A 23,055-nucleotide genomic window follows, 5' to 3' on the forward strand; every position below is an offset into this window, starting at 1 on the left:
ACCCTTTTTATGTCTATCTACTGATACTGTTCAGACACATACACACAATAACTCAGACGCACACTATAAATTGCAGAAAAGGCTTGTACCTAAACCAGATAACACCGTTCATGCTAGTTTCCCGCCAACTGCTGCTTATCGCTATAAGTAAACACACCTCTCCGTCCCATGCAGCTCTTAGGCTTTCTTTCGCATGTCATGGCCACCTTCAAACGGTGGAGTGACACTGCTGGAAAAGTCTCCATCAGTGGAACTTGCTATATTTGCAAATGACTAAGTCGTTCTCAGTGCACTTCCTTCTCAGCATTGTGAGAGGGCGAGAAAGAAGGCGCCCCGAGGCTTGCGCATGATCAGCTGGACTCTGACAGGAGACACAATGGTTTTCTGATTCCGTCTGACAGTTTCTATACACATTTCTGCTATTAATCTCCCCTTATAGCCTCTTATAACAACAGCAGCCAAGATATATAACCATGCAGGTTTCCATCATAATAAATCCTGCTAATTGAGCAACTGTTTCCATCCGTTCCAAGTGAGCGAAGCTGTGGCTACCTTGAGTATGTGTGCGTGATGCGAGAGTGGCTCGTTCATACCTGGCCCCTGCAGCCGTCGTCATATACCTAGGATAAAAATTGGGTATTATATTTCCTAAGGATCCTATTCCATTTTGTTAGAAGCGGAAAATAGCATGGAAAATTCTTGTATTAATGTTTTATATTTTCCCCTTAATATTCTATAATTATTTTTCTCTTAAAATATGAGGTTTATGATCTGGCCAAGTCTCCGACTCTTTTTTTTGGCTTAAGCACAGCTCTTCTTTGTTACTGTAGTTATTTTCGTCACACACCTCCTTGATTCACTTTTGAAGGTGCCTTGCCCATTGTTGGGGTTCAGTGAATCTGTGTGAGAGCTATCATTATGGTGCATCTAAATCAAATGCAGACACTTTTGTGACAATGTAAAATTGCGTGACGTTTGTCTAGGTATCCATCGTTAGCCAGGCAGAGTCAGAATGTCTGCTCTCGCAAACGGCTTCTTACTGCTTTCAGGAGTTTTCGTTTTCACTCTTAAACCAAGTTTTCAGTTCTCTTGCAAACATTGGCTTGATGGTCTTGGGCATTTACTTAGCTTCCCTGAAGCTCTGTTTTTAGACTAACTGTAAAATGGGGATACCTTTACATTTGCAGAGTTGTTTTGAGACTTAACCCCAGTAGATTAAGGGCATGGGCTCCAGATTCTGGCAGACAGAAGCTGAATTGTGGTTCCTCCACTAAAAAACAGAATGGCCCTGGGCAAATTAGTCTCTCTGAGCCACAGTTGTCTTTTCTATAAAGTGGTCTATAGTAATAGTAGCTGTTTCACCATGTTGTAAATATTAAGTGAGATAATGCACATAAAGAATTTATTAGCATCATTCTATGGATATAGAAAGCTGCTAATAGTTATCATTAGTAGGATTAATTTAATTTTAAAATGTATGTATAGGCTAGCATTGTCTTATTATTAATAGACAAATATTTAAATTGTTTTCCATATATTCAGTGGACTAATTACTTGAAAGAATGTTGTCTGTGGTGCTTATATAGTTTCTTCTCATAATTGCCGTCAGGTTTACTAAAAAAGTATTATATTTGCAATGGCCAGACATCATTAAGGAAGCTTTCCTTGTGGGAGGCAGATTCCCCTCATGTGTTCCCAGGGCTTATAAAGTAGCAATTGAGGATTCATTGTTCATTTGCTGTGTTTATTGTATTTATTTGCATCAGTGGTTGAAAATTTTACTTTGTAAGTCAAAATTTGTAGGTTTGACTTATTTTTAAATTTTACAGAATACCCACATTATTCAACGTTAATACAAGACATTTTCTGACTCTAATTACATGTATATGTTTGTGGGCCAGCTGGATATTGCTGTATATGGTTTCTCTATTATATGCATATGTGTGTGTGTGTATATATGTAATTAAGGAATAGGTGATACACACCTTTTACCTAAGAGAAAATTCAAAACTGCTTTCCTTAAAAATAAGTATGTCCTTGCATTATGTCAGTTAATAAGGAAATGTATCTTTCTGTTTTACTAGCATCTAGTAACTAGACTGCACTGTTCCATAGCAAAGGTCAGGTAGAGAGTGCTCGTCAACTCTGGTTATATGTAGATGTCACCTGAAGAGCTATAAAAAAGTTACCGGTACCCAGGTCTACTGTGATAAACGTCTGGCTTGCCACATCAGCACTTGAACTCATCCAAACGAGATTATTCAAAGAGGCCGACATTTAGGAGACAAAATCCAAAGAGAGGGCATGCCCAGTGGAAGCCAGGTCCTGGAGCCTTTTCTTTGACAGCATGAGAGTGATGCCCCTTCTCACTGGCCCAGTAAAGGTCACTGGGCCTGATGGCTTCTACTGACGTTCCTCCCCAGGGTCCTGACAGGAGTCCTGGCCATCTCTCTCCATCCCCAACCTACTTACGGGCAAACTGTTACCCCAGTGTTCTTAACTATTGATTCTGATTGGAGTGGGGAGGTTTTCTTGGCATCATCAAGCAAGAACACCAGTTTGGAAATCCAGCCAGCTTAGAAATGAGGCAGTGAATATTGCCATTCTTTGATATTTTCTAGAGTTAGTTATGTCAGATATTTTTATTTTAAGCCATAGAAGAAAATGTAGCACTGTGATATATTTCTAAGCTAGTAACTATCCACCCAGTAAGGAAATCTTTAGAGATTAATTAACTTGTGTAAAATGTAATGCACTGATACTGGTTGAGAAAAATAATTCATGATGCCACATCTACATATGAAAAGAGGAATGAACACATATAATATTTCATGATGTAATATTTATTAGCCATTGAGGAAAGACTTTTTCATTATAGTTGACATAAAATATATTAGTTTCAGGTGTACAGCATAGTGATTAGACATTTATATAATTTACAAAGCGATTACTCTGATAAGGGTAGAACATTTTTAATAGCTTTATTGAGATATAATTCAGACACCATACAATTTACTCAAAGTATATAATTCAATGACTTTTAACAAATATTTGCGGAGTTGTTGAACCATCACCACAATTTAATTTTAGAACATTTTCATCTCCCCTAAAAACAGTCCCATACCAGTTAGCTGTCACTCCTGTTGCCTTCCTCTGTCCCACTCGCACCTCATACCCCCTACTCCAGCCCTCAGCAACTGCAAGTCTATTTCTGTCCTTACAGACTTGCCTATTCTGGACATTTCATATAAATGGAATCATACAACCTGTGTTTCTTTGCGACTAGCGTTTCTTACTTAGCATACTACCTTTAAGGTTTGCCCATGTTGTAGCATGTGTCAGTACTTCATTTCTTTTTATTACCTAGTAGTATTTCATCGCATGGATACACTGTGTTTTGTTTATCCATTCATCAGTTGATGGACATTTGGGTTGTTTCTACTTTTGGCTATTATGAATTATGCTGGTTTGAACATTTGTACACAAGTTTTTGCATGAACATATGTTTTCGTTTCTCTTGGCATGGAATCGGGGGATCGTATGGTAAATTTATGTTTAATTTTTGAGGAAACAGTCAAACTTTTTGTGTGTGACTGTACTATTTTACATCCCTGTCAGCAATATATAAGGGTTCTATGTTCTTTCGAACACCTATTTTTATCTGGCCTTTTCATCATAGCATTTTAGTGGCTGTGTAGTGTTATCTCATTGTGGTTTTAATTTGTATGTCATAGTGGTTAAAGATATTGAACATTTTTTCATGTGCTTTTTGGCCTTTCCTATATCTTCTTTGGAGAAAAGTCTGTTCAACTCCTTGGCCCAGTCTCCAACTGGGTGGCACATTTTAATCGACCACTTATGTTACGTTATGTTTTGTGGCTACTCCTTTTTGCTCAGATGATGTTTCCTAATTATTTGCTAGTGATTTTTTAAGTAGTTGTGATAGTTTATGAATTTGGATAGAATGTAATTTTCAATTAATAACAATTTCTATTTCCTTAGGTCACACTGCAGAGCCGAGTGGCATTGCAAAAAGCCAAGTTATCAGTCTATGTGCAGCCACCTTTAGTATTGTCACGTGACCAATTCACTTTTGAATTGATGGGTAAGTGTTTTGTTTTGGCTTAAAGTCCATCATGGTGTGAGGGTTTTTGTTTTTTTTAACTTAAAATTTTATTTTATTAGCGTGTTCATTTCATGGGTATATTTCTTGCCTGAATCGTGAGACTGGCATCTTCCTGATATGAATGCTTGTGTTGGTTTGCTTATGGTGTTTTCCTCTGTGCATCAGGCGTGGACATTCAATGAATGGCTGTTGAGTCTGCAGTAATTACAGATTTCCAAGTGCTTTCCTAGGCTAGATGGACCTGTAATTGTACTTAAACACTATAATTTGGAAGGTTTTCTTTATTGGTGTTTCTCTAGTGAGCTATTTATTGAGTCAGTAATGTTTGAAGAAAGAATATTGACTTTGGAGTCTGGCCTGAATTTGAATCCTAGCCCTGACTCTATGTGTAACCTTGGGCAAACTACCTTAGTAATTACTTGGTGCCTCAGTTTTTTTTTTAATCTGCAGAAAGGGGCTAATGATGTCTTTCTTGTAGGGCTGATTTGAGGATTTAATTAAAAATGAATCTATGTAAGGTATCTGCAATAATGCCTAAAATAGTAGGCAGGTCGTAAATGGCAACTCTAAATCTTTGAATGGAATCTCTCACCCTGACCACTTACATCTAAGTCAACACTGGTCCTGTTAAAGTGATTTCTGAATCATCTTTCTTTTCTTTCTTTGTTTATGGCCACTGTCCAGCCGGGGAGCCTATGTCTTATTCACAAAATCAGGAACACCTCTCTCTTTTTTGCCTTTGTATAACCAACCCTTACCTGAGTGCCTGGCAGGTAGTGGGAACTTAATAAATACTCACTGAATGAGTGAAGGAATGGTTGAATGACTGAAGTAACCTTGGAGGTGATATCAAACCATTGGTTTCTCACTTTATTTTCTAATTTTTCACAATACTTCCAGTTTATCTTTTTAGGACACATTCTGAACCATTTATTTTCCCAGTTAATAAACCTCTTATGACTCTCTGACGCAGGCTGGAGGTCAAGTACATGAATCAGGAGGCTGTGCACAGTCTGCTGTGTCTACGGTTGCAGTTACATCATGTCCAGTCCCCCCCTTCGATTTCCCCTGCAGCCTGTTCTAACCATGAGAAAGCATATTCCGCACTCCCAAATTCTCCTGCCCCTTTGGGTACCCTTTTCCCCGTTCATGCTGCCTAGTCACCTGCGTGACGACGAGCAGTGGTGTAGAGTGTTGGCACCCAGTCCCCAGCTGTGCGTTAGCTATGTGACCTTGGGCAAGCCTCTTAATCTCTCTGTAGCCAGTTTCCTCCTGGAAAAAAAAAAAAAAAGAGTGGTGACAGTAATACCACCTACCTTATAGGATTGTTGTGAGGATTAAAGTGAATTAATCCATGTGAAGTGCTTAGGACAGTAGCTAGCATGCAGTATAGGCCTAATTTTAACTGTTGCTAATAATCATTGTGCTGAATTATTTAACTTATATTGCTCTTGCATTGCTTATAGCACCAGAGATGACTAGAACAGTAGCCTTTTCTGTTTTTCTGAAAGGAAGTTATGCGCCACCGGAACTGGAAGGAAATGCTGTTGTTTCTTACTCCAGACCAACAGGTAAATACACAGTTGTTCAGGAATTTATCAGATTAATCACTCCTTGGCACTTGTCATTATGAGTTAAACGTTTAAAAATTAAGATGGGAAAACACATTGTAAAATATTATTAAATAAAAAGATATTCTTTTCTAGTGTTAAATAAAATTGTATGTCCAAATTAGTTTAATGTTCTGAATAATTAGTGATAAGTCTTGTTAGTAGATTTCTATATATGATGTTTGATTCTGTCTTTTCAATTAATAGCAAATATGATATGTTTTTACTCATTAGAAGAGTGGCATCTAGTCATACTTCATCTATTTGAACAAAAGAGAAAAGTCTGAATACAATAAAAAGACTATCATGGCTTACTCAAATATTAGGCAGCGTTCAGAGTTTTAGATATTGTTTTAGTGACGGATACCCTTTAGGATCTTATATGCTAAAACTTTTAAGAACAGATCTACTAAAATTTGATCTGTATTTTAAAAAAAAAACTATTTTTAGGTGAAAAAGGTTATCTTTAATAACACGATGGTTGCCAAGGGCTGGGGGAAGTGTGTAAAATGGGAAGATGTTGGTGAAGGGTGCACACTTCCAGTTCTAGGATAAATAGTTCTGGGGCCTGGTGTATAGTGTGGTGACTATAATTAACAATACTCTATTTCTACTTGAAAGTTGCTAAGAAAGAAGATCTCAGATGTTATCACCACAAAAATGGTAATTATAAGAGGAGATGGAGATTTTAACTAACCTTTAGTGGTGATCTTTTTGCAATATATGCGTGTATCAAATCATCACGCTGTGTACCTTAAACTTACATATGTCAATAATATCTCAGTAAAGCTGAAAGAAGGGGAAAAAGGTTATCTTTAGTTCAGTTGAGATTCAATTATTATAAGTTTCAACTTAATTGGGTCAATTTTATATTTTTTCCCTGTATAGTGAATTTTTCATGATAAATTTGACAGTTGATTGGCAGAGTAAGAGTAATTCGTCATTGCTTTTTTAAAAAATGGTTAAATGTAGTGTAACCGATAATAAGGTATTTCAGCAATGTTACATTTGCTTTTTTTAAACATTTCTATACAGTTTTCTTAGTTTTTTCTCTGTTGATACCCACTTTCTTTTAGCAATGTTTTTAATGATTGTAGTTTTTATTTTGTCTAAGTGAATCTTTGGGCTTATGCATTGACAATTTTATGTTCTGAGATTATTTTATAACGTTACTATATTTACAAAATCTATTTCTTCTGCTTTGTAAGTTATTTTGCTTTAAATTGTTGAAAATTTCATTTTAAGCCAGAGGTAACCACTTGAGCCATTTACCTATATTTTCAAAATTTGGGATTACATAAATATTTTGTTTTTAAATGGCTTTGAGAAAGCTGGCTTCAGAAAGAAATATAAAACTTTAAGGGATCAAAGAATGATGGATTTTTTTAGTGGCATATTTCTGAAAAGAACATTGAAATTTTTTCCGTATTTAAGAAATAAGAAACACTTGGCTAAAAAGCTCTAGGTTATTTATCACTAATTGAGCATCTCAAGAATGATAGGCATTATTATACATTTTACCCTTGTTACACTTTGAATATGCAGGTGTAGAGACTGTTGTTTCATTGGTTTTCAAGGAAAAATAGTGACACTCTTTGAAAATAAATTTAAAAGATAGAAATAGGTTACATAGCAAATGGACAAAATGCTTAAAAATACATTATAAAGTTGTAAAATAGATCTGGGAGCTTGTTGCATGTACCATTTTTAGCTACTATGCTTTTCTATAGTCAGAATTTCAAAGATTATAAATTATTGCTAAACCAAAGAGCATAGCATTAATTGGTTGAAAGTTTATTAGGAATTAAAGTAAAAAAAGTCTATAAAAGTAGAAGAATATCAAGACAAGCCCCCCACCCACCCAAAGACATTACTCCATAGTATCATCTACCAGCTGAAATTATGATATCAGCAAGACTGATTGGAAATATTAATATTATTATGTATTTGGCCTTTCACTCAACTTTTCCCCCAACAATTCATAGAATGCTCTTGATGCCATTTACATATTCAATTTGGTTTGCTGTTTGGCTAGATCATATATCTCTACCTCTTTTTGCCACATTTACGCTAGACTGACACACTCTCCTGGACTTCTGAGAATGGAAATGCAGGTACATCATTGGATTTCAGTTACTCATGTTTTACTCTTCATTTGTGGCTTAACTTCACTCATTTTTATCGGAGAGCCATTTAAATCGTCAGTGAGAAACTTGAAAATGTTGATTTGTATTTTTTAGCAGATATGTATTAAATTTGTTTTGAAATGTTACCATAGATAATTGGTTGTTTCTTTCTTCCCTAACCTGTCTGCATTGCTTCTGATGGACAGATCGAAATCCTGAAGGTAAGGAAGATCATTTAGAACGAAGTGAATTTCTGAGCTGAAATGTGTCGATGAATTGAATTGGTATCATACCATGAATTAGCTCTTTTTGTGGACTGCTCTTTCATCTATGGAACCCTGTTTAAGGATGATTCAGTTCCTTGACCCAGCTATGGAGAGCTTGCTAGGTGCTTCCTCCCGGAGAGACTTGTCATTCAGTGTTAGTTGTTTCAGAGTCATGAGAAAGGACGAAGCTCCGTGATGCTAAAAAGAAACATCACGTGTCATTGACAAGTTATTTCTGCAAGTCGTTGGTGATTCACCTGTATGCTCTGTTACCTTATTTCACTAAAATAAAGGACCAGTAAAGACCAAGGGGTGTTTGCCACTGAATCCTGCGTTGCCTGTTGTCTGTGTGGCCCAGCAGACCCGCCTCTGCCTCTGGCCAGAGTGCCCCGTGCTCATTCCCCGCGCCTGGGCTGGGTCTTGTTTATAGTTTGTGGGGAATGTCATCAAAGGCCTGACCCCTTGAATCTGCCCGGTCAGTGTTAATTGTTAACCCACTTTGTATTCCCCCAAACCTTTGTGTATGACTCTGCTGTAATGCTTACCATAATATCAGTTTCACTATGTTTGTCCCTTAGGTTCCCCGAGTAGATTTTGAGCTCTCTGAGAGCAGGGTTCGAGCACTCACCTTTGAGTTATGCAATATTAGAGTAAACAACAGGCACTATAAAAGAATCTTCTACTTGGATTATTTTTCCTCCTAGACAAGACTTTATTTGGTTGTTTATTTTAGTATTAGCTATTTTAGATAACTGTTAGATAGCAATGTTAATTAATTAGTAATAAATATATAAAATACTTAAAAATAATGGCAATATTTACTCATACAGTTTTGATGATGCCAACAACCTCAGTTGCATAGTATTTGGAAGGTGAAAATATGAGAAATATTTTAATAGAAGTATGTGATTAGTTTAATAACATAAAGTAAACTTGTCAAATTAGAATTTGGGTTATTAAAAAACCTATTCTTAATAATGAATATTTATATTTTATTTGGCAAAATTGTATGTAGCTGATGAGATTTGCATTTACTTTTGTAAAATACTATATTATTATTTAAATGATTTGTTTTGGGTTTAAAAAAGTCAGTTAAAGTTATTATTGAAACTAATTTATTCCTTCTTACTGTAAATTTATTCCCAATCGATAGGAGAAAAAAAAATCACAGTATATGGAAGTTTTAGTATTTCAGCACAAAGCTTAAAGCTGGTTTTAATAATCTCATGATCTATTTTAAAATTATAATTAAGCTTTGGGGAGTAGAGTTGAAATACTTAGCCTTAGCTAGCAGGCAAGACAGTAAGTAATACGCTGCCACAGAGCTCTCACTTTGCACACAGGCTTCAGATTTCAAAGACTGGTCCATTTTATTGATACAGTTAGGCTGCAGTGCAGATAGCAGTCTTGCTCTTACATGTGGGAAGAGGGAAGCAAATGAGGTTTTATGCTCTTACACGTGGAAAGAGGGAAGCAAACGAAGTTTTATGCTGCCCTTGGAGTTTGTCTCCATTATTTCTGCATTAAAGTTACATGGCACATGCAGTGTAACACGGGCCTGCAGATGGAGCACAGTACATAGCCAGACATAACAGGAAGGGATCAAGGAAGCCCTGGCTTCCAGACACTGCTACTGCCGCGGGGTTCCTTGTTTTCAGTATGAAATGACTCTAGCAGGCCCCTGGAAAGAGTTCTGCAGGCGTTGTGTAGAAGTGTAATACATACACATAGTTATTCTACTCTGATATATATGTTCCTCCCCCCCCCCCCCCCCCCCGCCGTCTTTTAAAGCACATTTTGGCTTCCCTCTTGACAGTGATACTGGGCTCTAGGGTGTGCCAGGTGTAATTAGAATTTTCTTCCTGGAAAAATCATTCGGGCAGGAGTGGTTTTGATGTGAATTTTCGCCCTAAGTGCTAAGTAATTTTGTGATTAATTGCATTGCAGTAGTTGCGATCACCCGTTTCCTCCAGTGGGCTAGAAAGGGAAGCGTTTGAAGGAGAGGTGATTATATTTGGTAAAAGCTGCCGCATGAAGTCCATCTGATGAATGAGCCGGCCAGTATTTGAATGTTATAAATGACCAAATTTTTCTTTTCTCTCAGCATAGTATTGAGTTGAATAAACTCATTTGCCAATACATAGAGAAGCTATTGCTAATGGTAGGCGAAGTTAGGACCAGTTAAGGCTCTTTCAACTGAATTGAAAGCTGGTTGGAAAGTGTTTAAATGCATGTAATTCTTTCCTTTGTATTATAGATACGCCCATGTGCACACTCGCACGTACCTAAGTGTCTCTGGCTTCAGGTTCTTAGATAATCGTAGCCTAAAGAGTAATTGGTAGCCAACTTTACATCTCAGGATTCTCAACAAAATGTAAATCTCAGTGGAAGTGTGTCTCTGATAAACCCCATGACTAAATACTAGAGACTGTATTTTGAAATGCTTGGGTTTTAATTTGGTGGGAAATAATATAAAATACTGGCACTGTGATTATTCTTTTTAAAGATAAGGTTTCTTCTAACTGGTTTCTAAAGGTTTTCATGTTCCCCCCAATGGTAAAACTTTTCAAGCTGCCATCATTTAGAAAATAACCATAATCATTTTATTAAGTATGAGTGTCATGATTTTTCAAAATAATGTTTTCCAAATGTTCTATGAAACAGGTTTACAGTTCCTGAGAAAAAGGAAATTCAGGAGGGGTTCTACAAATCTTAGCAAATGCAGACTATTGCCCTAATGTGAGATACTGTCATTAACTGACCTCACTAGACTGTGAATTGAGTTATAATGTATTTCCCTTGTTGAGTTTATTAGGGCTTACAATCCACTTGTTTCCATTTCTGAAAGCATACATACACCACCAGTTTCTTTAGCTCTGGGTTCTTGGAGATCTAGTAACAACATTCAAATATAGACTCACTAGCCTAAGGCTAGTGTTGTTGATCATGATTAAAATGTTTTTACCACAAATTCAATCAGTACCTGGTCCAAGTGAAATAGAGCCACGGTTTTGGCAGTATAGTTTTTGAAGAACATTTACAGCAAACTTTTGCCTGAATAGTTAGCTCAGACTTTGGTTCAAAGTATATAGAAGAGAGCTTATTTTTGTGCATGCACAGAATTATCAGGTGAAGCATTTCCCCCGTTATTCTGTTAATTAAAAATGAAGGAAATGACAATAGGTTTCAGGTCCCTTGTTATTTCCTCTCTGAATCCATTAATTGAGGCTATACTTTATATACTGTAGAGGTAACATATTAGTAGGTATAGTTCTATAATTTGGGGATATGTGGAATATATGAAATTGGAAAAAATAATGCTCTGTGATGTTTTTGTGTGCTGATGTTCATAGTTGTGGTTTGAGCAGTAGCTTAGATCACAATACCATAATATTTTAAGTTAAAACATTTTACTGTTGTAAAGTACAAATAAGCATGCCTTTAAAATTTCACAGAATGTTGGGAAATAATACCCTGGGACCTTTCTGAAGAGCCACCAGTGATACTTTGTGTCTAGGATTCCAGGAGAAGTGAATTTAACATCTGTTGGTTATGAGCAAAAAATGTGCTACGTAAAATTTGACGGATAATAGATTATGCTGAAGAGAATGACAAATATGTTCTGAAAAAGTCTTTAATTGACCTCATATATCAACGTCTTCCCATTGCTGATGATCTCCCACTATCCCAGTGAAGAAGTAATACTGAAAAGTATAGTCCCAGCTTGGGTGCGGAGCAAGCCGCTCAACTCCAGTGGGCTTAACAAAATCTATTGCTAATTTGGGATCATGTCCCTAAACTTGGACTGCTCTAACTTTGCTATTTTTAAGCTGTTCTCTGACTCCACTGTAGAGAAATAAAGGAATTTAATGCGTGTTCCTCAAGTAGAGTACAGCAGTGTACTGAGACACTGGTTTCTGTATATTTTCTTTTATCTTACCCAAGCAGAAATGGAATCCTAGAATGAAAGGAGAGAACACTGAAGTTGTAGAATTGCTCTTCTATAGATGCTTAAGTAGGGAGCCTAATTTGCTTTGGTTTCAGTTTCATTCTCTGTAAAAATATCGAAAAGAATTGATTTTTAAAAACTTTTAATTCTGACATAAAACTCTTCAGTGTTATCTATTGTTCAGTAACCTGTTTCAATATCCCTGTATAATAATGGAAAAAATTGGCAATTGAATGGCTGTGGAAGCCTTTCAAAATGTCCCTTAACAGTGCTATGGAAAGTTAAATGGATTGAGAAAAACTTAATTAATATGAAGATAATATTCTTAATATTAATGTATAAAATGTCATGAACTTCAGTAGAACTCAAGTAGAGCAAATTCTGCTTTCATGCTCATAATTCATTGCAAATTGTTCATTGTAATTTGAATCTTCAATAAGTAAAGCTAAAGGTTAAAAAATTTGGGGGGTAGAGAAATTAAATGTGGCCATCTAAAGCCTTTTTTATGTAAATTGCATATTTATTACTCATTTTAGCTGATAGTCTTAAATTAAGGCTAGAACTTTGAAGGTCTTAGTTTAGTGTCAGCTCAGTAATTGACTCTAACTGTATAGATAGTGTTGAAGTGTTGTGAGTTTTAAAATATGGTATTACTATTAAAGGCAGACCTCATGCCTGTGTTCCTTTTTAAGATTTTATTTTGCCTTGCACTTTTAAAAAATTCTGCAATACTCTTTATTTCTTAATTACAGCTGACATTCAACTTTATATTACTTTCAGGTGTACCGCATAGTGGTTAGACATTTATATACCTTGCAAGTGATCCCCTAATATGGCCTTGTAATCTTTGACAATAATATAAAATTGTGAATTATGATAATAATGTGCAGTTATTTCAGTTATGTTAGACAAAATGGGCAGGCAGCAAACTTTATTTACTTATTTACTTATTTATTTATTATTAATCCTCACCTGAGGATATTTTTTCCATTACTTTTCAGAGAGAGTGGGAAGGAGGGAGGGAGGGTGAGAGAGAGAGAAATGTCAGTGTGAGAGAGACACATCAACTGGTTGTCTCCGGAAGACGCCTGGAGTGGGGTGGGAAGCGAACTCGAGACCCTTTGGTGTGCAGGCCGACACTCTAACCACTGAGCTCACCGGCCAGGGCAGGCAGCAAACTGTTAAACTAAGATGTCTTGCTACTCAAACTGTTAGTGTGTGTGTAATTATTTGTCAAATGTATGACTCTCCATTTCCCTCCTTTTATTTCAGGCATTCCTCGAGTTATCCAATGTAAATTTAGGCTTCCCCTGAAATTAATCTGCCAGCCAGGTCAGCCTTCAAAAATTGCAAGCCACAAACTAACTATTGATACCAACAGACCTCCAGTCAGCCTCCTCAGTCTCTTCCCAGGTAGGACTTTTGAAGTAACATGCCTGTGATATCAGAAATGTGAAGAATTTAGCAGGGAATCCTTCCCCAGCCGGTAATGATGGGGTAATTATCAGTTGGCTGCTAAGTCAGAATATAAAAATGCCTCAGGGTTTTTGCCGTGCCTGTTCAAAGGCGAGTAGCTTGTATCACCAGGTAATGAGGTGCACCTTTTCAGTTTGGTAACGCTAGCAGCATCATTATCCTGCTCGAGTATTCAGAGGTGAAGGCGTGAAATGTTGCTCTTCAGACTGTGGAAGTTTTTAGCTTGGAATGTAAATATTTATTATTCATTTTCGTTGTAGGTTTTTGGATATGTACTTATTTAAAGTACAGTCTCAGGCCCCTGAAAAGTAATTGCCTAAGTGGGCGCTTTTAGCAGTTCTGCTGTCTGGGCAACTGCGGGGGGCGAGTGTTCACTCTCCGCCTCTGACCTTTAGAAGGGGCTCGTGTATAAAGCTTCATTGGGGTAATTTGTGAAGGTGTGACTTTCCCCGGGTATCAGTCCTTCTTTCTGGAGTAGCTTGGAAAAAAAGATAAAGCACCTGAAATAGCTAGGGCTCCTAATGTGTTCCATCTATTTGCTTTCTTGGTGATGGGGTGGAATTAAAAAAACAAATCTGGGAATTAAACCAACCCTTTTAAATCCCTCATTAAAAATCGTCACCGTTGACTCTGAGATGCATCCTCACCCTTGCATTAGTGGGTAGGATTTAGAATACAAAGAGTATTTCCCACAAGGTTTAGCGATTTATGGTAAGTCAACTTTCGTGTTATTAACTACTTAAAGTGCTTAAGATATATTTTTCATTAATTTAAAGTGTTTAAAGAGCTTTATTTATGTATAACTATGAGAAGCCTTCAAAATGGAATGCTTTTTATTACAATCGATGTATTCTTTCGTTTGGATTAAGTTTGAGTATATATATGTCTATTGTTGGCAAATAGTTTTGTACATTTTGGTTTTTCCCTTCCCTTTTCTTCCATCCCAGTCAATTTTCTTATAGCAAATTTGGATTATAAAAAGGCAGAGTGACTACCTTTATAACATCTTAAATAAATGCATTAATTCCTTGGGTCTCCTGTACTATCCTGGAAATTTAGTAGGAAATTATATGTTTCACACTGAGTATATTGGTGCCTTTGAAAAACGTTTAAGCCCCTGGCCCCTGAGTGGTTGCTGTGCGCTGTGGGAGGATGGAAGCCGCAGAGGTGGCGTGAGAAGGCTTTCTCCTGGTCAGACAGGCTGTCCCTAAACTCGGGAGGGCCTAGGTGACTCACCCCTTTCTCCCGGGTTGGGGCTAGCTGTCCTGGCTGGTCGGCATATACTTGCTTCTTGGCCACTTTAGAAATGGGGCTCAGTGACAGGTTTTTTAAAATTTCCCCTCGAGACCCAATGTATGTGATATAGCGTGTTTTGGGGGGGAGTTCCTGGATTTGTGTCTGTATGGAACATGCTGGAGCCTATAACTGCTTAATATAAGCACTCTGGGCACCTTTTCACTTTTCATGAGTATTTTTCACTCTTGGGACATGTAAGACTTTTATATGTTGATGTCAAAGTTGCTATTGAAAATGTACTTTTTAACTGAACTAAACAAAAGTAATGAGCTTCATAGAGAAGAAATAAATCTACTTTTAATCTCTTCCTATTTGTTTATTTCAGTCCTTTTTGTGTGTGAGCAAAAATAGATATATTTAAAACAACTTTAATTTTTCTTACTACAAAAGTAAAGTGAAATTCAGAAATGGATAACCAAGAAGAAGTGAGAAAAACAGAGTTTGATTCAACTTTATTTGACATCAACACATAAAAATCTTATATATACCAAGAGTGAGAAGTACCTGTGAAAAGGGTAACGGGAAAAACTACCAAGAACGCGTATTTTAAACAGTTCTGGGATTCCAGCATGTTCTGTAAGAACACAAACCCAGGAACTGCAGAAGAAGAGCAGCTATATCACATACATTGATCTTGAGGGAAAATTAAAAAATCTGTCACTGAGCCCCGGAGTTCCGGGGTGCTCTTTCTTCCAACCTTCGTTCCCCTTTGCGTGTTATTTCGGGTAGTTTCTATCGCTGTATAGTCAAGTCACTTTCTTTTGCAGGGTGTGATGTGCTTGACCCCACTCTGTATTTTTTACCTCTGGCACTGCAGCAGTCATCTCTCAGAGTTCGATATGGCATGTTTTTTCTTCTTAAAATATCTTCCATGTGTCTAACAGAACTTCTTTGAACATAGAACAGCATAACCGCTGTTTAAAGGGCCTCGTTTGCTTCTGTGGTCTGTGTCGCCCAAGTTAGTTGTGACTGACAGCCCTTGTTATGGATCGTAGTTCCTTCCTTCCTTCTTTGCCTGCCCTGCCATTTTTGATTGAAGGACAGAACTTCTGACCCGAGAGAGCAGGGCTCGCTCCCTGCTCTGGGTGCAATCACGGGTTCCCCATTCCCTGTCACCTCTCCGGGTGCTGTCCCCAGCCTCCGAGCTTCCCCACAGGCTTCTACTGATGAGGACTCGGGTGTGTGCTCAAGGGGCACACTTCACCGCTTTGCAGGCCTCCCCCTTTTAGCGTTTTTCTCTGCCACCCTGCCCTGTGACCTTGTGCTGCTTTGGCCTTCCCATACTCCCGCCTCTGTCTCCCCTTCTTGGGGAGAAGCCTGGGCTGCACCTCGGTTTCCCTCCCTGTGCTGCGGCCTCGAGATCTTTCTCTGGGCAGTGAGCTGGGGAAACCGCAGGCTCTCTCTGTTTGTTTGCTGTTTGTCTGCTGTTTGTCAGGGATCATTGTTGCTCATGTCTTGATTTCCAGTGTCTTAAAAAAAGCGTTTTATACTTTTTGTCCCATTTTTTCAGTTGTTTTAGATGGAAGGACAACTTTACCTCCATTTTCCCCATCTTGGCCTCAAGTGAAAGTCTCCACCATTATAATTTTTGTTTGTTTTGAGTAATGATTCAAATATGGTTAAGTTTTTGCAATTTTTTTGATATGAATTTTTTGGTATCTCCTTTTCTATAGGTTTTCCCCTTCACCTTCCTTTTTAATTGTTTGTTGAAGAGTACAGATTATTTTTCCTATGCGTTTCCCACTCTCTGAATTTCGCTGATTATGTCCCTGTGATGTTTCATGTTTTCTCTGTCCACCTTGTTGCCAGAGCTGACAGTCAGGCTTCATTATTTTGGCCACATTACTTAATAGTGGTGGTGGATACTTTCAGCAGGGGCACGTGATGCCTGTTTGCCTCTTTTTGTGTGTGATGGTAACAGCCATTGAATATCAATTTTCATTGGAAGTTGAAAATATTTATATTTTATTTCTTTCAAGCTTCCTTCAGTTTTTGGCTGAAATATTTCTACATGGAGAGCCTTTCCTTATCTACTATGGGCTATGTAGTGCGATTTGAGCAGGATCGTCAGCATAAATGCTTGGTTCTCTGTGTTTATTACTGACTTAAAAAATGATGAGTTGATTTTCTAGTCCTCCAAGACTGAGCAATTGGCTTTTTTTCTTTGTATCAACGTAAATGCATCCCTTTAATTATATTTGATGTGTTTCACTTAATTGCAGCTATTATCTTTTTTTTAAATACGTTTTTATTGATTTCAGAGAGAGGAAGGGAGAGGGAGAGAGATAGAAATATCCATGATGGGAGAGTCATTGATCGGCCACCTCATGCACGCCCCCCACTGAGGATCGAGCCCGCAACCCCGGCGTGTGCCCAGAGCGGGAATCGAGCCCTGACCTCCTGGTGCCTGGGCCAACGCTCAACCACTGCATTAGGCCGGCCGGGGAATATTATCTTTTTTGGTGCTTAGGTGCTTTCCTCCCTGGCCAGTGGTAGCCTCCTTCAGTTGGCTCTTCGTTTTCCCACAACTCTGCTCGTCACTGGTAGTTTCCTTCCTTTTGTTTTAGGTTCATCTTGTGCTCTTCGTGCCTGAGACCTAGAGTGAACCAGTGGGAGAAAGGAGTCAGATGATTTCAGGGTGTTCTTGTGGGGCAGGAATTTTAGCAGTTGGAAGCTAATATGGAAACTGGTTAATATAATTCATACTGGGCTTTAAACATCACTAGCGACATAAAACATACGTGTCCTCAGCCAAGCTTCCCGTTTCAAGCAGTGGGTGCCTTGCCTCATGGTTATGTAAGGTGATTTTCTCTTTTTTTGTAGGCTTTGCCAGCCAGTCAGATGATGATCAGGCGAATGTCATGGGTTTTCGCTTCCTAGGCGGCTCCCAAGTCACTCTTCTTGCTTCCAAGACCTCCCGTAAGTAGAACCGTGCCATTACGGCTTCTGACATTTTCTGTTGAGTGCACCACGCCATGGTCAAGGATTTCTGCAAAGGGTGATGTGCGGCTAAATGGTGAAAACTGAGCGTGGAGGTATTAAGTATACAGGACATAAAAGTTATAAAGCTAGGATCCTATTTTATCAGAGATATTTATCTTTGCTTGGGGATGAGGAGCCCTTGAGAGAGGAATTGAAAGGATTGAAAATGTTTATGAGATAGGTATATGGTGAACTAGGTTTTAGGGACTACCAGAAACTGGAATTAATTTTTGTGTGTGTATATTCTTATATCTTTTTTTTTTTTTTAAATCTTCACCCAAAGATATGTTTTAATTTTTTTTTTTTTGAGAGAGAGAGATTGATGTGACAGAGACACATTGATTGGTTGCCTCTCATATGTACCCCAACTGGGGATTGAACCTGAAGCCTAGGTATGTGCCCTGACCAGGAAGCAAACCCGCAACCTTTTGGTGTCAGGACAACGCTCCAACCAACTGAGCCACCTGGCCCGGGCAGCACCATTTTGTTTTGAAGAGCTTTCATCTTCACTTGGATGATGGACTCCATTTGGTCCATTTCTCTTTGTTAAACTAGTCTCTTTAGTTAAACTAAAAATTGTTGCCAAGCTGTCCTCGGGAAATTCCACACACCTGTTTGCCTTCAGTTGGTGATGCTGGATGATGAATCTGCAATTGAGATCACTAATAGCAAGAAGTTATTCTTTGTCAAAATTGGGGATATTTGTGTCCTAATACATTATATTTATTCTTTCCTGGATAAAGTAACTTCTAGGGCATTGCTGTGGGGCATGATTGCTTTACCGTTATGTAAATAACACCAGATATCCAGGTATATAGCTGAATAGATGGCAGTGCCATAGTGCAAGCAGGACAGGACCTTTTAAATAAGGAACTAAATGAACTGTGTCAACTGAAACTTGAAAAGTAGCCATTACAATTCCCTGATGGCTTTTTTAGCTTTAGTGACAGAATTCTACCTGGGAAATGCCCTTGGTAAGGAAGGGAGATAGATACAAAGAAAGTACAGTTCTCTGGGGTTGAGGCAGTTGCTGGTGCTCCCTACTGCTCTATCAGAATATTCATCCCCAGGAAAGGAATGAAGTAATTTGTACCCAATGTGTGTCTGGCATTTTTCTTTTTTTGTGATGCTGAGTCCAGGATACAATTTCTCTTCTGAATATCACAGAGACTCTTAACTTCTTCAATAATGTCTCTATAGCTTGTCTATATTTGTGATTATTATACTTACGCAGTTATAATGTATGAGTAGCAAATTCCATAGAGCTTTAAAAATAAGGGTAAAACTCAATTTACTAGATATGATTCTGTCTGAGCTCAAGTCGGTGCAGTCTAAGTTGCAGCTTAATCCAGGGATAAATTTAGAGTACCTGGTGTTGCAGGTTTTCAGTTTGTAGTGTTTTCAGAAAGAATTGGACAACCAAACTCAGTAATTCAGAAGTGAGATGTAGCTGGTAGGGGGTGTGGATTTCGTTTTGTTTATAAAGTAGCAATATTAGAGCACATTTGAATGTTAATTGAAATGATTGAGTTAAGTGGGAGAGGCTGATGATCAGGAGAGGGAAAGGACTCACAAAGCAATGAAGTCTTTGAGAAGGAGAAAGGGGATGGGATGCAGACCCTGGGGGGCAGGCAGTAGGGGTGTCCAGAGAGATTGAAGGACAAGCTTTTGTAACTTTACTGTGACAGAAGGGATTGGGTTTAAGTCCAGGGGAACTTTGTAGATTTGTTGGTGGAAATAAGGGAGCTTTGATGATATCTAAATTTAAAGAAAAGGTATGGCGTTGTTGTCTTGGAGAACAAATAAGAAAGCAAGCTCATGAATGAGGCAATGTTGAGGTCCCATTTGAAGTTTGAGATCCTGAATTTTGAAGTGAAACCACTCATCCTTAGACAGTTTTCCCTGACAGCGGTTTGTTTATCAGCATCCAAGCAACCAAACTCAGGGCTGGGATTTTGAAATGGAATTGCAGATAAAATATTTCTTTGAGATTATAATAATGGACTACCCAATCTAAGATGATAAGAAGAGAAATAAAGATGAGAGAAAACTGATACATGGTGAAAATGGATTCAGTGGTGCACAAGTGTCAATGAGGCTTACATTGTGAAATAGTAATTATAGAGCAAGAGAACCAGAAGAACATAAGATAGTGGTTAGAGAGCGAATGATATGTTGAAGTCAATTCAGAGGAACTGCAGGTTCAGATAATGACAAGCTCATCAGGAAAGGTGTGACCTTGGGGGAGTGGCTTTTGATAATAGAGAGGACAGCAATGGAGACAAGGATTCCAAGGAAATGACATGTCCCATTAAGAGAGCCTATTTGATGTTAGCACAATGAGTGAGAAAAAGAAACACACCCAGACATATTATTGTGCAGTCTTAGAGCACTAAGGATCAGGAGCGTATCCTCAAGGGTTAAAAAGGAAAAAGCAAGCTACTCAAGGAACCGGAATCAGGAAGACATTTAACTTTCATCAGAATCAGTGGATGCTAGAAGACAGCGGGAGAGTCTTCTACAGGATTTGAGGGAAATGATTTTCAACTTAGATTTCTGTACCCAGCTAAACTGGTCATGAGCAGTGAGTGCTGAGTAAATACATACTCTAGTGTCACAAGCAGGGTGAAGCAAATTTATGTAGCTTCAAGTAGGCCTTTGGAAATGGAAAAGATAACTAACACACCAAAAGACTATGCTGAAAGATTTTAACATGCTAGAAAGAGGGGCTGGATCAAATATGGTCAAGTTTAAAGTCCTTGCATGTCTCTTGATTGTTTAGCTTGCAGGCAGGAGTATAATGAAAGCATTGTAGTCGTGTATATTAATAAGTTTGGGCCTTGGAAAAGGTTTTCTTTTGCATCTGCCAAGAGAAAGCATATGTAATCTTTTTAAAATTTATTTATTTATTTAAATTAAGTTTACAGGGGTGGTATTGGTTAATACATTCCAGGGTGGGCAAAATTAGGTTTACCGTTGTTCGTATGGAGAATACAATAATTAAGAAATAATGATACAGGAATAAACTCTGTTTCACATACAACTGTAAACCTATTTTCTACAACACATCGTCTGTATATTGCATTGTGGGCCCGCCACCCAAAGTGTAGTCTCTTTCTGTCACCATATATTTGGGCCCCTTTACCCCCCCTTTATTCTCCCCCTACTCTCTTTCCCCTCTGGTGACCTCCATACTGTTGTCTGTGCCTATGAGTTTGTTGCTTCCTGTTTTATATCCCACAGCATAGGTAATCTTGAAAACATGTTAACCAAAATAACTTCAGAGGAAATAATGTGAGAGGCTTGCTCTTGCCTCTGTTCATTTTGCGTTCAGCAGACATACTAGATATAAAAACCGTGGTGGCTCTTGTGAAGCTCCTGGACAAATGGGAGAGAAAACAGGTAGAGAACCCGTAAAAGTGCTTGGTGTGCTTACGGAAGCCCAATTTAGGTGCTCTTGAAGCCCGAAGGAATGAGGTTCCAGAAGAGATTTTATTTGTAAAGGATCTTGAAGGATGAATGGTAGATTATTAGGTGGAGGGCATTCCACAAAGAGGAAGAGGTATTGTGATCCTTGATAGAGCATGGGGTTTTAGAAATCAGTGGGGTTTTTTTCTGTTCTGGGAATTTTATACAGTAGCGGCTCCATGATAGTTTTTCAGTGAAGGCAAAAAATTTAGCGATAAGTGTAATGATCAAATCCAAAGTCACCTGAAACCTACCCCATGCCACTGTGAGCATTTTAATGTGTGCAGTGATTCATCACTATATCACTGTTTAATATTTATCTTAGGATTTCTTAGCAGTATTATCAAGGGGAAAAGGGCAAATTATATAAATCCAGCTTGGAAAAAGCCTTTTGAAAAGTGAATCTAGAGAAATCATCTATAGTTTCTACTACTATTGAAGAGTTTGTATATTTAGAATATTATACTAATATCTACTGAAATTGTTTATATTATTTTCTCAAACTTTTTGATTCAAAAGGCCTTCATCTGCCTTTCCATCTCACATTTAAAAATTTCCAAATAGCATAAATTACACTGATGCTTTGTTTATGACATGAATATAAACATTATTTATATTGATGAACTTCAGATGTTCTGACATGAATAGACACTGACGTGATGCATTTTTGTGCCCTGCTTAGTTAAATCCATTATTTTCTCCATTTGTAGTAGAGAGGAATGGCAATTGACTGAGCTCCAATCATCCAAATTTATTTCATTTGGAAGCTGTAATGGTTATTTCCACTGAGATGCTATTACAAGATGCAAAGGAAAAAAGATTAAAAAAAATAAATTGAATGTTCATTTTGGCAGATATTTTAATTACTGGTATTGTAAGGGTATATTTTAAAATACAACTTTCTTCTTTCATGTTATATTATAAATAGATTTTTATTTCTCTTTTCCATGAAATGTATACTCTGGAAACTCTCCAGGGCAATGTTAACCATTTTGAAATACAAATACTGAGAAAATGCTTAATAATCATAATAATGCCTTATAAATCTTTGACTCATTCATTCTTGTTGATTTTTGCTAATCTGAAAAAAAGCAACTTAAATAATTGTTTATATTTCTGAAACCCAAGTTAATTATAAATTTTTTATTGCAAAAAATTTAGTTTTATTTCTTCCCTGCATGTATTGATGAAAATAAAACAGTTGAAGTAAAAAAATGTTACAGAAAATATTACATCTATTTAAATGTTCATTATTTTTACGATTCTATTATTTGGCAATATTCATGCAATATACTTGGTCACAGTAGTGTTCTGTCTTAGTCCATATGGGCAGCTATAACAAAATACCATAGACTGGGTGGCATTTAAATAATAGAAATGTGCTTCTCACAGTTTTGGAGGCTGGGAGGTCCAAGATCAAGGCTCTGGTATGGCTGGTGTCTGGTGAGGGCCTGCTTTAGGTTCATGGATGCCTGTCTTTTTGCTGTGTCCTCACATAGCAGAGGGCAGGACAGTTCTCTGTGTTGTCTTTGATGAGGGCACTAATCCCATTCATAAGGGCTTCACCCTCATGACCTAATCACTTCCCTAAGGCCCCACCTCCAAGTACCATCATATTGGGCATTAGGATTTAACGTACGAATTTGGGGGGATATAAACTTTTAGTTTATTTCCAGTAGCTGCAGGATATCTAGAAATTTATTTGTATTTGAATTTTTCATCAAGCTTTAGATTTTTTACTTGTTTTACTGCACAC

At 37.7% G+C, this 23,055-nt stretch overlaps 1 protein-coding gene across 3 annotated transcripts in view; it reads left to right on the forward strand.

Moving 5' to 3' along the window:
• BBS9 (Bardet-Biedl syndrome 9) overlaps nucleotides 1–23,055 on the forward strand; it is a 265,204-nt gene that overhangs the window by 105,591 nt on the left and 136,558 nt on the right. For all 3 annotated transcript variants that reach the window (XM_016222276.2, XM_087821252.1, XM_016222277.2), the window contains 5 exons: nucleotides 4,003–4,105; nucleotides 5,593–5,697; nucleotides 8,069–8,083; nucleotides 13,350–13,490; nucleotides 17,673–17,768. In XM_016222276.2, the coding sequence (XP_016077762.2) occupies nucleotides 4,003–4,105; nucleotides 5,593–5,697; nucleotides 8,069–8,083; nucleotides 13,350–13,490; nucleotides 17,673–17,768 (460 nt within the window). The remainder of the gene's footprint in view (nucleotides 1–4,002; nucleotides 4,106–5,592; nucleotides 5,698–8,068; nucleotides 8,084–13,349; nucleotides 13,491–17,672; nucleotides 17,769–23,055) is intronic.

Source organism: Miniopterus natalensis, chromosome 10, assembly GCF_054644295.1.
Source record: "Miniopterus natalensis isolate mMinNat1 chromosome 10, mMinNat1.hap1, whole genome shotgun sequence".
Classification (NCBI taxonomy): Eukaryota; Metazoa; Chordata; class Mammalia; order Chiroptera; family Miniopteridae; genus Miniopterus; species Miniopterus natalensis.